This window comes from Hibiscus syriacus, unplaced genomic scaffold, assembly GCF_006381635.1.
Source record: "Hibiscus syriacus cultivar Baekdansim isolate YM2019G1 unplaced genomic scaffold, ASM638163v2 tig00110293_pilon, whole genome shotgun sequence".
Classification (NCBI taxonomy): Eukaryota; Viridiplantae; Streptophyta; class Magnoliopsida; order Malvales; family Malvaceae; genus Hibiscus; species Hibiscus syriacus.
In genome coordinates, this window is record NW_024062665.1 from 429,752 (window position 1) to 442,842 (window position 13,091).

Genomic DNA, 13,091 nt, shown 5'->3' on the forward strand with positions numbered 1-13,091 from the left:
ATTTTCTAAATCCTTTAACCATTTAAAAATGCATGTCAATAAATATCCAGAGTTGAGGCAAGTCGATAAGATTCAAATTGAACAACCCAAACTATAAAATTGGCTCATCTTTCTTTGCTAATGATATGAAACAATGCAGCTTATTGAAAGGCTTAGAGAGGCGAGGAGCAATTCATTAGCAGAGAATTAGATTACAGATTAATAATTTTTCCCCACAGTAAAAGATTTTGACAACACAACCATAACAACAAGCCATTATTGATCTGTTCATAAAACAAGTTTAAAGCAAAACCCAGGCCTCGATAAATCATGGAATTGTTCACAACAACAGCTTCATCATCTACATTACCAGATGAAATACTTCTGCATGAAAGTTCTATAGTTGAGTTGTAGGGCAGCACACAACTTCAGAAATTCAAGTGAACAATCTTTCAGAGGCGCATCGCATCCCATCCCACCAACGAAAATGATGTTTAAGTTTATTACTATTAATCCCCTTTGTGCAACTTATTTTAACTTCAACAGGGTTTATTTCTGGTACTAGTTTGCTATTTACCACTAATTTTCTTCAAAAAAATCGTGAATTCACAAGACTCAGGATAATTTACCTAAAAGAACCTTGCTTTATAAGGGAACTACAAGAATGAGAATTCTAAGAACTACGGAAAAGCTTCAGATATAAGAGATTCCATCCTCTAAATTTCAGAAGTTCCCATAGATCGAGTTCGCTGCCATTAGTGCCTAACAATTAACATCTATAACAGGTCTCAGACACACTGGTACCTACATCAGCAAAGTTCTGGCGGAGCATAACTAAAATATGATCCAATCCTCTAAATTCCGAAAAGCTTCTGTAGATCATCGATTCTTTCTCAAGTTTCGCTGCCGAGGTTATGACCTAAGGAGTTCAATTCAGACATGTTCTCAGAGACACATGTATCAGTTTCAGCAAGGAGTTCAATCCACCAACAATATTATTTTGCCTTGTTAGACAGTAATAAGACATGGGTTCTTACTCTGTTTCAGTTAGCACCTACTCGAAAAAGACCATCATTTAACTATCGAACTCCGAATAAGCACTTGAACAACAAGCCAACTGAGAAATGCAGAACCATGCACACTAGCACCATATGAATAATCAAGCCAAGCTATCAAGCCAACAAGGAATGCCAAAATTCGAGCATTCTTCAGAAGTACCTCAATGCATTCAACCGGAAACTCCGCAGAACAACCACTCAACAACCAACTCGGCGTAATCTATAATTTAGCAAAGGTTACTTTGATTAATTTACAATATGCATGAAGGTTAATACTGTCGGTTTCTAAATTCTTATGTTATTTTCTATACTTAATGATTTCATAAATGGCGTTGCAATATGCATAAAGCAATAGATTTTGATTTCATTAATCGAATACTTAATACTTTTCCACATACAACAGTCAATAATCAGAACACTAAAAACAGAAATAGAAAAAGGAAATCAAAATCAAAATCAAAATACCTTCCACAATTAATCAAGAAACCCAGTTTGTCTCCAAATAGCATTCCTTACTTTCCTAAGATCCCTTCCTTTTAGGGTTCTTCCCACGCCTTCCAGCACCGAACAAGCCAACATAGGGGACTGCGCTAAGCTCCTGGCTACAATCTCATGCGGCGGCAACATTTCCCCTTCTTCCTCCACGTCCAACTCCAAATCATCCTCGAACTCCCTGTTTTTTCTCATCGTTTTCGCCAGAATAGGCACGTTTACCGGCGCCGATTGATGATAAATTCCTAAAGAAGAAGAGGGGGACGCGCCGATCGGGACTCGCTCTTGTGGCGGTTTCGGAATCGAAGGGATTAAACGAGAAGCGGATGAAGTTGCTGAAGCGGCAGCGAAGGAAGACGACGGTGACGAAGAAATTGAGGGTTTTTGAAAGAAGTGGGAGCTCGGGCGGGACGAGTCCCGTATGGCGGCTAGGATTCCAAAGTTCTCGGAGAGAGGAAAGGATTTATGGTTAAGAAGGGAGGAGGACAGAGATGATGTTGGCTGGAGAGAATTACGGAGGCCGCCAGAGGAATTGGAACCATCGGATTTATTGTCGTAGAAGAATATGTCATCTTCGTTGAGCTCTTCCCCGACGGCGGAAGAGGATGAAGGGTTGTCAGATGGAGGAGCGTGGGGGTAAACGCTGAGGAATCTGTCAGTTGAAGGGGATTTCGTTTGGCGGAAACGGGAAGGTACGGTGAATTCCATGGTAGAGGTGGATCGGGTGGGGTTGTTCATCGGAGATTCGTGGCGGCTGCGTTCCATGGTAAAAGAGAGTCCTCTTCTCCCATTAATTTGTGCGGAAGGAAAGTGACGTGTAAAAAGGACACCGTGAAAGGGATACGACAAGAAAAAGTCGGTCGCCTTTTATTTATTTATTTATGGATAAATACGATAATGTAACTACGTAAGAGTATGGCGATGTGGATCCAATTTTTTCCACGGAATTCTAAAATTATAGTATTATTTTCTTTATTAATAACCATTAAAATATCATTTCACAATAAGAGGGGGTTAGAATCGTAAATTAGTCGAGTCAAATTTAATTATTATTTGATTTAATTTAATTCAAAAGTGATTTTGATTAGATTTAAAAGTTTAAAAATTTAAAATTATAACGTTAGAATCAAATTTAAAATTAATCTTAATTTGAAATCGAAAAACTTTAAACTTAAAATATTTTTAAATTTAACTCAACCAAAGTTCGAATTTAAGTTAAATTCAAACTTAAACTTTAAACATAAAACTTTATATTATATTTTTTATTAAATATAATATATTTTTAAAGTTGTTTGTGACATTTTAGAATCTAATATCAAGTAACTCAATCGAATTAATTAATTTTAATGATTGTACACTCTCACGACAACCCAAAAGCATGTGGATAACTCCGTAATTTTCAGAACCATCGGCCATACGCTTTCCCAGTTCTCTCACTCCATCCTCACCCTCTCACTCCATCACCGTTTCTAAAAGAACCAAATCTAACAATGGAATTTCCACAAAAACCCATTGCCAAAAAGGTCATTTGGAGTTGGACCTCTGCTTTTATCGGAGCAGCCTCGGCCATGGCGGCCTCCGCTTTCATCAGCGCCAAACCAAGGGACCCAACTTTCCACCTCATCTCCATCAAACTCACTTCCTTCAAGATAAACCTCTCCAACATCAACGCCGACCTAATCCTCACCGTTCACGTCACCAACCCCAACATCACGCCCATCCACTACTCTTCCACCACCATGTCCATCTTCTACGACGGCTCCTTTCTCGGCTCCGCTCACGTGAAAGCCGGGTCGCAGCCGCCACGGTCTTGTCGGGTTCTGGAGTTGCCGGCTCAGCTGGACGGGGTGGAGTTGGCTCACCACGCGAGTAAGTTCTTCGCTGACGTGGAGAAAAGAGAAATGGTGCTTGATGCTAAGGTAGAAATCAGCGGTACGGCTAAGGTGGTATGGTGGGATCATAGGTTTAAGGTACACGTGGATTGTCATGTTACCGTTGATCCAATTTTTCTTGATGTGATTGATCAAGAAAATAATTCCCAGTTGGAGATTTTCACTACTTGATAATTACTATAAATTTAGTGCATGCAGCTATCTCTCTGCTTTTGATTTGTGGTATTTTCTTGGATAATTAGACTAGTAGTATTTAAATTATTATTTTTATTTCGTTTTAATATTTAAAATTTTATTTTATTTTAAATTATATATAATATTTAATTTTATTTTATTTTAACATCCATCATTAAAAGTATCACGTAATATTTTTATGAGTAAATTTTATCATTAATCGATTAACTATTTTGTACTCTTATTTTGAAAATTAAAATTTAAAATCTTTTAATTTAATTACTAAACTTTTAATTTGTTTATACTTCAATTATTTTATTTTATTAATAATTTTTGTGATATTATATTTTTATTATAATTTAATTAATATATAAATAAAATAAAAAATAAATTTGAAAGTTAGAGAGATTAAATTGTGAATAATTTGAAAGTTAAGTGATTAATTTTAAAAAATAAATTTCAATGACCAAAATAAACGTGAAAATATATTTGAGTGATTAATGATGAAATTTACCTATAAAAAGTGTTATCTTATAAATTTTTAATTACGATGTACTAAAACGAAACAAAAAAATAAATATTAAGTATAATTTTAAAATAAATGAAAGTTTATGTATTAAAATAAAATAGAATTAATAGTTTAAATACTAAATATGTAATTTATTATTTTTACATAAAGTTAAATAGAGTTTTTTTTAATAATCTTATATGATAGAATTTATTTAATTTTTTAATTTATTGATATACAGATATTTTGTATAATTAATTGAATTTAAAATCTTAAAAATAATATTTTTTTTTACCATTGAATTTAAAAACTACTCAATAAATCCATAACAAGACACTGAATGTTGCATTCAAGCATATCCATGTATTTGAAGCGTATGAATTGATAATAACCTAACTTTGGGTATTAAATAATAAAATGATTACAATGAATGGCTGGCTTCGTTGCCATTTGTGTGGTGTAGGAGAGCCCTTGTTTCATATTTTGATATTTATTATATAGAAATAGTTGTATTGTTCGAAACGATTATTGTTAATCATATAATAGTGGATTACGGATGTAATTTAACATATAATAATTAATTACGAAAAAAGTTAGTTGTTAATCATGTTATTATTTCGTTATGATAATTTTCTTTAGAAAAACTCTTAATTTTGTTATTGTTCCGTAACTATTGTGGTTTACACTAAGTTGTGTGAATTTAAAAAATTCAAGATTATAATACATGTATTGAACGTAATATTATTCATTATATTTGTAATCGTAATAAATATAACACAGTAAAAAATGTAACCCTAACCATGATTTAAATCTTAATTTATACCTCAATTGCTTTTTCAAGAAAGAAATGTTTGGTTATAGATTACAATATGGAAAATTGGACCCTTTTTTAAAAAAAAAAATTTAAACACAAAACAATAAATCCGTATGTGGCTGAATGTTTAATTTTGTGAGATAAGAAAGTCACAACAAGCGTTGGAAAGAATGCTAAATTCTTCTGTTACAAAATTATGCTTGCAAGTCAAATTCTTTTCTTAGTTTTAGAAATTTGTGAAGTCCAATTGTATTATTACTTCTTGTATTATACATAAATTGTAGTTTATGTTTTTTTTTTTCAATTTAATTATCTTAAATTCTTATAATTTAATTATATTGTATTTATATTATTAGGCTGAGATGAAAAAAATTAAAATCTAAAAAATTATAAAAGTTTAAGTTTATCAAATTAAGAAAACATGTATTAAATTTATAATTTGTACATGGAATTTAACATAAAAAGAATGACAAATTTTAGGGGAGCTGAAGATGACTAAGGAGGTCCCAGAAAAAACCGAAAGGGTCTTGCTGTCACTTGATTAAGATCTCAACGGATTTCAAATGCCACATGGTTTGGGGCCTTGCTTGATTCATTTCTTAGATTTTGGTTAAATTGTGGCCTTGCAAATTGCTTACTGAAATATAGGGATAAGATTTAAAATTGTTTTTGTTTTATCTAAAATTAGGATAATTAGACGAATAAAAATAGACGGCTTAGATTAATTTTTTTTATTTATTTTTTTAGTGAATATTTTTTCATTTGCTATTATTAATCCCAGTCGTCTATTTTCACTCATCCAACAATTCTATATATGTGTAAAATTAAAAATATTTTACATTGTATAAGTGAATCTTAACTCATATATATATACGGATTAGTTGGTTAGTTCAGGGCTAAAGGTTTAGAGCTCGAAGCTCATGCTTTTGATTTAGGATTTATGGTTCATGATTTAGGGTTCCAAGTTTATGGTTCAAGAGGTTAATGGTTTAGGATATAGGGTTAATTGTTTAAGGTTAAGGGGTTAGGGTTAACAGTTAAGGGTTTAGGGTGAAACTTAAGGATTTAATACCAATGATTTAGGGTTTAAGGTTTAGGTTTCAAGATTAAAGGTTTATTTTTTGATTATTAAGGTTTACAACTTGTTATTTAAGGTTTAGGGTTTCCTATGAGTATAGGGTTTATGTTCACAGTACCCCTCCGTTACAAGTTTAACAAAATTGTTGACATGATATTTTTTTAATTTTTTCAATGATGATGTGACATTGTCTTATGGTGACACGACATTATCAATGTTAAGTTTTTAACGAAAATGTACCAAAATGAAACACAAACTAAACGTTAAGTATGATTTTGAAAAAAAATAAAGTTTAAGTATCAAAACGAAACAAAAATAATAGTTTATGTACTAAACATATAATTTACATTAAATTTTTATTTATTTATAAAATAATTTCTATTTATTTAATTTAATTTTCATTTAATATCAAATATAATATAATTATTTTTATTATATATAACATTACACATTTTATATTTAAATAACGATCAATTTTGAATTAAATAACTTTTAGGACTAAACCGAAAAAAATAAAACATCAAATATTTAACATATAATTTATCTAATATATTCTAATTTAAAATATTCTCTTGAGAAACCTTTAACATTTTATTACAAGCTCAAAGCCTGTTTTGATAAAAGTTTTTGCAAGAATTAGAAAAATGAAATCTATATAAATTATCTTAGCTTCCACACTAAGAACTTTAATAAATTCACTAATTTATTAGAAAAATTGATGTTCTTTAATTCAGCTGGGTGATTTGCAAGGAGTGAAAATAAATCGTTATAATTCAGTAATCTCTCATCTTCCAGATAATAGTCTAATCTTTAGGGAGGTAATGGGTCGGGTGTCTTCACAAATTAAAGAAATTCTAAGAGTCTATGGATATGGATTTGGCCAAGCGGTCAATTTTGACAAATCGGGTAATTTTGTAAGCTCAAACGTTATTGATGACAATATAAAAGATATCCGAAGGATTTTGGATGTTTCAAATTCTTCGAATCCGGAAAAGTATTTGAGTCTTCCAACAAATGTTGGTCGGAATAAAAAAGGTGCTTTTGCACATTTAAAGGATAAGTTTCGTAGCCGAATCAATGGTTGGTGTGTACGTGTTCTCTCTCAAGGAGGTAAGGAAGTCTTTATAAAGTTCGTCCTCCAAGATATTTCGTTGTTTGCCATGAGTTGTTTTTTGCTGCCAAAGAGTTTATGTGTTGAGCTTGAAAGTATCATGGCTCGCTTTTGGCGGCAAGAGTTTCAACAAGAACGAGGCATTCACTGGTGTTCTTGGAGCTCTCTATGTCAACCCAAAGATAGTGGCGGTCTTGGCTTTAGAGATGTGACGAAATTCAATATAGCCCTTCTGGAAAATCAATGATGGTGATTGTTTTTAAATCCATCGTCTCTAGTTGGCAGGTTGCTTCGTGCGGTGTATTTCCCCACGATTGGTTTTTTGAATTCAAGGCTCGGATCGGCTCCTTCCTATATATGGCGTAGTGTGTGGAGTGTGAGGGGCCTACTTGAAAATGGATTGAGATGGAAGGTGGGATCGAGTACTTTCATTTCAGTCTGGAATGATTCTTGGCTCCCAAATGAGTTTCCTCAGTATATAGAATCCACTCGAGATGATCCGGTTGCACAAGTAGCTGGCTTAATTGATGATAGCACGAGATCATAGAAAGTTGAACTTGTCACTAGTTTGTTCGTGGAGGAGGAAGCGAGTCAAATTCTAAGAATTCCGAATTCCGATATCCAGATTTCTTTAAGGGGATTGTCGAGTTTAGTGTGGAGAAAAATCTGGGATTATTCAGTGTGCTTAGCGGTTATCGTTTGCTACTAGGCGAGATTAGTATTTCTCAATCTGTCAAAGCCGTTTATAACTATGTTCGAGCTTGTACATGTCAAAGGAAAATCAAGATATAGATACGAAAATTCATTCAAAACTATACCCCCAACGATGCAAACCTATTTACTAAGCGCCCGCTTACTAATCCCATGTGTTGGAGATGTGATGGAGTGGTTGAATCGGGGTTACACGTAGCTCGAGATTACCAGCTTGCTACTCTAGTTTGGTCTGAATTGTGGTTCCAGTGGCCGATCCAGGTTTTATCAATGGATTTCTTTTATTGGCTAGAGTGGTTATTTCGAAACAACCTTACAACTAAGCACTCTGAAATTATGGTAGTCATCTGAGCTTTATGGTATGCTCGCAATAAGCATTACCATAAGGGTACGTTGATGAGGAAGGAAAAGATGCTTACCTTTGTTCGGGCACATGGTCTTGATTTTGCTAGTACTAGCTCAAGTCTCACAGGTCCTCAGTCGCCCTTTTTTGTTCTTTGGGAACTCTCTGCCTCACCGGCTGTAAAAGTGAATTTTGACGCCCGATTCCTGTAGTCCCAAATCGAAGCATGGTCCGGGGTCATTATGAGATATAGTGAGAACTTTATTTTGGGTGCATGTCGAAGAGTGAGTCGAAATATTACCTTGGCTTTCATGGCGGAGGTTATGGCGGCAGTGCATGCGATTCAATTTGTCATTGACCAGGATTTTCACGATGTGATTGTTGGGGGGGACTCTCGTACGGTGATTAAGAAGCTTGCTTCGACAGAACCCGACTTTTCGGAAATTAATGCCTTAACATGGGAAGCACAGCGGCAAGCGAAAACATTTCATGCATGCACCTTTCAGTTCACTCCTAGGTCGGAAAACTTAGCTGCTCACCTTCTTGCAACTGCTGCCGAACTTGGTACGACCGATCGCTTCTGGATCGAAGAAGCTCCAAGGTGTGTGGAAGTTCAAACGTTGAAGGACAGATGGTGGATTGAGTTGACCCTCGTAGAGGTTTGATTCGGGTTTTGATTTGGGTTCTAAAGGTTCAAGATCCTAAGCTTTTTCATCTTCCTTGCTTTGTTAGTATCATTGTTCACCATCCTTTGATTGCAGGGTAGGAAAGGCCAGCCATTGTTTTGTTCTTTTTCTTTTGGTTTCTGTTGGGTTTTAGTTTCATGTTTTCTTTTCCTAGTGATATTGGTTTCTGTGGAGTTCTGTTGGCACCCTTTTACTTCAATAAAAGGCTGGCATTTCATTCAAAAAAATTTGATGTTATTTTATTAATTTAGTATAATAATAGTTATAAAATAAAATATTCGTTATATTTATTATTATATAAAATATTTTTTTTAAAGATTCAGTAGTCCAAGTAACGGCATTATTTTATGTTTAATAAAATTATGAAAAGAAAATTATGCTCACAATTTAATGAAAATAATGGAGTAAAAGAAAGATAAGAAAAGTTAGTTAATTAACAAATTGCAATACGACAGGAATACAAAAGTTTATTTTGTTTCTCCTTTAGTTTCTCTATGCATCACAATAAGCTTGATTTTGTGTTTTGTTATATTATGAGTCGTGCTTTTGTGCTGTTCCTTGTTCATCTTCTTCCTCGAGTTGTTCATCTTCCAAAACTTCGTCATCATCATCTGGCTGCACAAATTGCAGCTTCAAACGCCCATCTTCCCTACACGCATGCAAGAATTCTTGTGTGGGAACCCTCACCTGTTTCAGCACAAATCTGCCATCATCCCTGTAAGACTTGAAGCAAACGCATGGCTTCCCACTTTTCCCTATACATGAAATCGGCGGTGGAAATCCTCCTCCTCCACTTCCCCTTGACCTCTTCAATCCACCATACATATTCTCCATCGTTGAATGTTTCGCCGTCGTCTTCGTTTTGTTTTCCCAATCTTGTTTCATGTCTTCAACATCACCGGAGCTCTCAAAACCAAGCCCTTCAGTGCATAACTGAAGACTCTCCGAGCTCCATGAAAAGCCTTCACTCTTTTCATAATTTTCATGGGAATTAGTACCATTCCTAGTGTTCCGAGAATCCAAAACTTTAAAGCAAGAACAAGACTGGGAAACACATACATTTTCGTTGAAATGAAGCTCGCCAAAGATTTCAGTGAAAGCAGGCTGCACTACAGGTTTAATTTGGTTCCATGAAGAGAGGGATTCGAGCAAAGTAGGGTTTTCTGGTAATAGGTTTTCAAAGATGTGTTGAATGCTCCCACAGGCAGCCATGGATTGGATCTCCGAGTAAAAAGAAAAAAAAAGAGATATATAACGAGATTTGAAGGTAGAGAGGAAGAACACGAGGAATGTGAGGGGCGTTGGTTAAAGTTGGTATTAACAAGTTGATTTGGGTACCTCTCCTAGTGGAGTATCTCAATGAATGGGTAGTTAACAAGTTGGGGTCAATTTGGTGGACATTATTCCCTCTATATTTGGAGGTGTTAATGTTTTCTTGTAACTTACACTTTCAACTTTCTCTATTTTTATTCTAAGTTAAAACTTTTGTTTCATATTCAAAATAATATATATCACAAATCAAATGATATCAAAAGATTTGTTGTTATATCTTGAGATCTTAAGTTTAAGCACCAAGTATGTAGAAGTATGAGTGTTCATTGTTAAAGTGTTGAGATTCTTTGAACAAATCCTTCACCATTCCAACATTTTTTTTAAATATAATTTTTTTTTTTATCTTTTTGATATTATTAGTATTACAAGATAATATGTGTTAGGCTATGGATAAAGAGCGATCAAAGTAATCTCTCTATTAAATCTTTTAAATTTTCTTATGTTTTAAATATTTTTTTAAAGATAATATATTTCTATTCTCTAAAATTTTATAGTTTATCATCTTTTAAAATAGTGTAAGTTCGTCCCCTAGTCAAAAATCATGAATCTCTCTATGTTTGTGTTGATATTTAAATCTAGATAAACTCGCGCACACATATGAAGATAAAATTGTTTGAGCTTGATGATATGAAAAACAATAATATTCATTTTGTTATTGTGACCACCCATTGGATCAAATATAAAATATTTTTCCATCATTTTACAAATGTGACGTAATATAATATATATGATAAAATTATATATTATTAGTGTATTAAATATAAATTTTAAAATTGATAATATTCTAATTTTTGAGAGAGGTGGAGAGTTTAGGACCAAAGGAATAAAAAAAAGGGTGAGGGTGACTGGGCAGCGAAAAATAATTTCCAAAGCGTGATGATGAGATAAGTGAAGTGAGGCACAAAGCAAGTATTTGCAGCATCTTGTTTTGTGATGCAACCCTTGAAATATTCTCAACGATCCTCTCCCTTCTACAACATATCCACTCTTTTTTTGTGTGTGTTCTTTTTCACAATATATGATTGGCTCCCATTCTTCATTTTATGTGTCATGTTTAAGTCGAATTATTCATCCTACAAGTAATATCTGTAGATAATTTTTTTAATCAATTAATAATTCATACACATTATACCTATACAAATATTCGAACTCAACTCGTAAAGAAAACAACACTAAAACTACTTAATGTGTTCATATATATATATATATATTACTAAAGTCGGTCATTTACTAGAGTCGCTCGTATCAATTAAAAATTTATGACATTCGTTGTAAGGAAAGGGTATGCGAAACAGGTTTTGAAGTATTTAGATTGATATGAGCTATTTTCTTTTAAAATTGGTGTATCATCTCAATCCTCCCCAATCGATAGATCTACAATTTTTTTTTAATGTCCCTCATAAGATCACCTAATCATTACAAGAGAAGAAAATAGACCAAAACATAAAAATAAATAGTGCTACAAAAGTAGTGAATATATACCGCAACAATAGAAGAAATTATATATATATATAAATAGAGTTGTTAGTTTTATTAAAATTTAAAAATATTCAAAATTATAATAAGGTTAGTAAACCAAATATATAATTAGAATATTTCTATATAACCATTGATACAATAAATTAGCTATTCAAGATTATTCAAGGATCATACGAGGAAAATGTTAAAAGATAGATACAAACAAATCTAATTATATCGATAAACGAACCATAACAGGAGATTAAACAATTCAAAGATCATCAACAACCGAAAATTAGAATCGAGCATCGTGAAAAAACTATTTACGAGAGCATATTGTGTATTAAAGCCCAATCTGAGTGCCCAAAAAAGAGAATATCAACATGATAATAAATAACCGTTATCTTAATCAGTCGATGCAGCATCAATCCAACCATCAAAAAATGATTAAACGACTGAAAATATGTCATAAAGACAGAGAAAAACGTGTCATAAAGATAGAATTATTTAAAATTAAAAAACACAGAAAAATAAATATGCATATAGAAAAGTAGAAGGAAAACAATGTATACAGGTGCCTGCAAAAAAACAAAGAAACGGCGGTTAAATGGGAGAGAAAAAAAGCCTAGGGTTTAAGGAAATTTAGTATATATATATAAGATAGGATTATGTTATTGGATCATGTTACACAAATTTAGGATATGAGTGAAAATAAATTAATCTCTTTCACCTATTTTCACTCATACAACAACCCTAAAAATGTATAAAACTAAAAATTTTTACCTTGTGTCAGTGGATCATAACTATATATATATATATATATATATATATACATATGTATGAAAAAATTATATGATTTTAAGTTATTTGTTTATTATGTTTTCTTATATATTCATCTTAAAAAATTGGAACACACTCACTCAATTTTTTTGAGAAATAAGTTTATCTAAAATAAAAATATTTTTAATTAGTAATAATAGAATACCTAAAAATCTATGTAAACCATATTTTATTTATTAGTAAAAGGAAATTAATTTATTTTAAAAAGTTTATAAAAAATAATATGAAGTGGACTTTTCTTAATTTAAAAATTAAAATTAATTGAAAAATGAGTGTTCAAACTATACCTCTGATTAATTTATTTTAGGTGTCTAATATTTTTTTTGGTCAAAGTAATATCTAATGTATTTTTTATTTTTATTTTAAGGGTTTGATTGTTAACAACAATTTAAAAAAGAGAAAAAAGCGTCAGTGACCGAAAATATCTTATAATATACGATTTTAATCAACTTTTTTTTGATTTGCCAAAATGACCAACAAAATCGCAACGCGATATCAAAATCGCAACGCGATTTAAAAAAACGCAACGTTGAAAAGAATATCGCAACGCGATCTTTCAAGAATCGCAATGCGATTCAGAAAATCGCAACGCGATCTTCCAAGAATTTTCTCTAA

The 13,091-nt window shown here is 32.4% G+C and overlaps 3 protein-coding genes across 3 annotated transcripts; 1 reads left to right on the forward strand and 2 right to left on the reverse strand.

Moving 5' to 3' along the window:
- Positions 1 to 235: 235 nt before the first annotated feature.
- Positions 236 to 2,340, reverse strand: LOC120116341 (putative protein TPRXL). The gene is made up of 2 exons (XM_039136853.1): positions 1,503 to 2,340; positions 236 to 1,257 (listed from the first exon to the last, which is right to left on the reverse strand). The coding sequence occupies exon 1, from the start codon at positions 2,292 to 2,294 to the stop codon at positions 1,512 to 1,514; it is 783 nt and encodes a 260-aa protein (XP_038992784.1). The 5' UTR covers positions 2,295 to 2,340; the 3' UTR covers positions 236 to 1,257; positions 1,503 to 1,511.
- A 582-nt stretch (positions 2,341 to 2,922) lies between these two features.
- On the forward strand, positions 2,923 to 3,614 carry LOC120116342. The gene has a single exon (XM_039136854.1). It carries the CDS (start codon positions 3,020 to 3,022, stop codon positions 3,590 to 3,592), a length of 573 nt encoding a protein of 190 aa, XP_038992785.1. The 5' UTR covers positions 2,923 to 3,019; the 3' UTR covers positions 3,593 to 3,614.
- A 5,763-nt stretch (positions 3,615 to 9,377) lies between these two features.
- On the reverse strand, positions 9,378 to 10,058 carry LOC120116306 (protein FAF-like, chloroplastic). Its single transcript, XM_039136823.1, has one exon. The coding sequence runs from the start codon at positions 10,056 to 10,058 to the stop codon at positions 9,378 to 9,380; it is 681 nt and encodes a 226-aa protein (XP_038992754.1).
- Positions 10,059 to 13,091: the final 3,033 nt, after the last annotated feature.

What these genes read in the sequence shown, in the direction of transcription:
- LOC120116341 (XM_039136853.1), bottom strand. Translation starts at nt 2,294, where the DNA reads ATGGAACGCAGCCGCCACGAATCTCCGATGAACAACCCCACCCGATCC.
- LOC120116342 (XM_039136854.1), top strand. Translation starts at nt 3,020, where the DNA reads ATGGAATTTCCACAAAAACCCATTGCCAAAAAGGTCATTTGGAGTTGG.
- LOC120116306 (XM_039136823.1), bottom strand. Translation starts at nt 10,058, where the DNA reads ATGGCTGCCTGTGGGAGCATTCAACACATCTTTGAAAACCTATTACCA.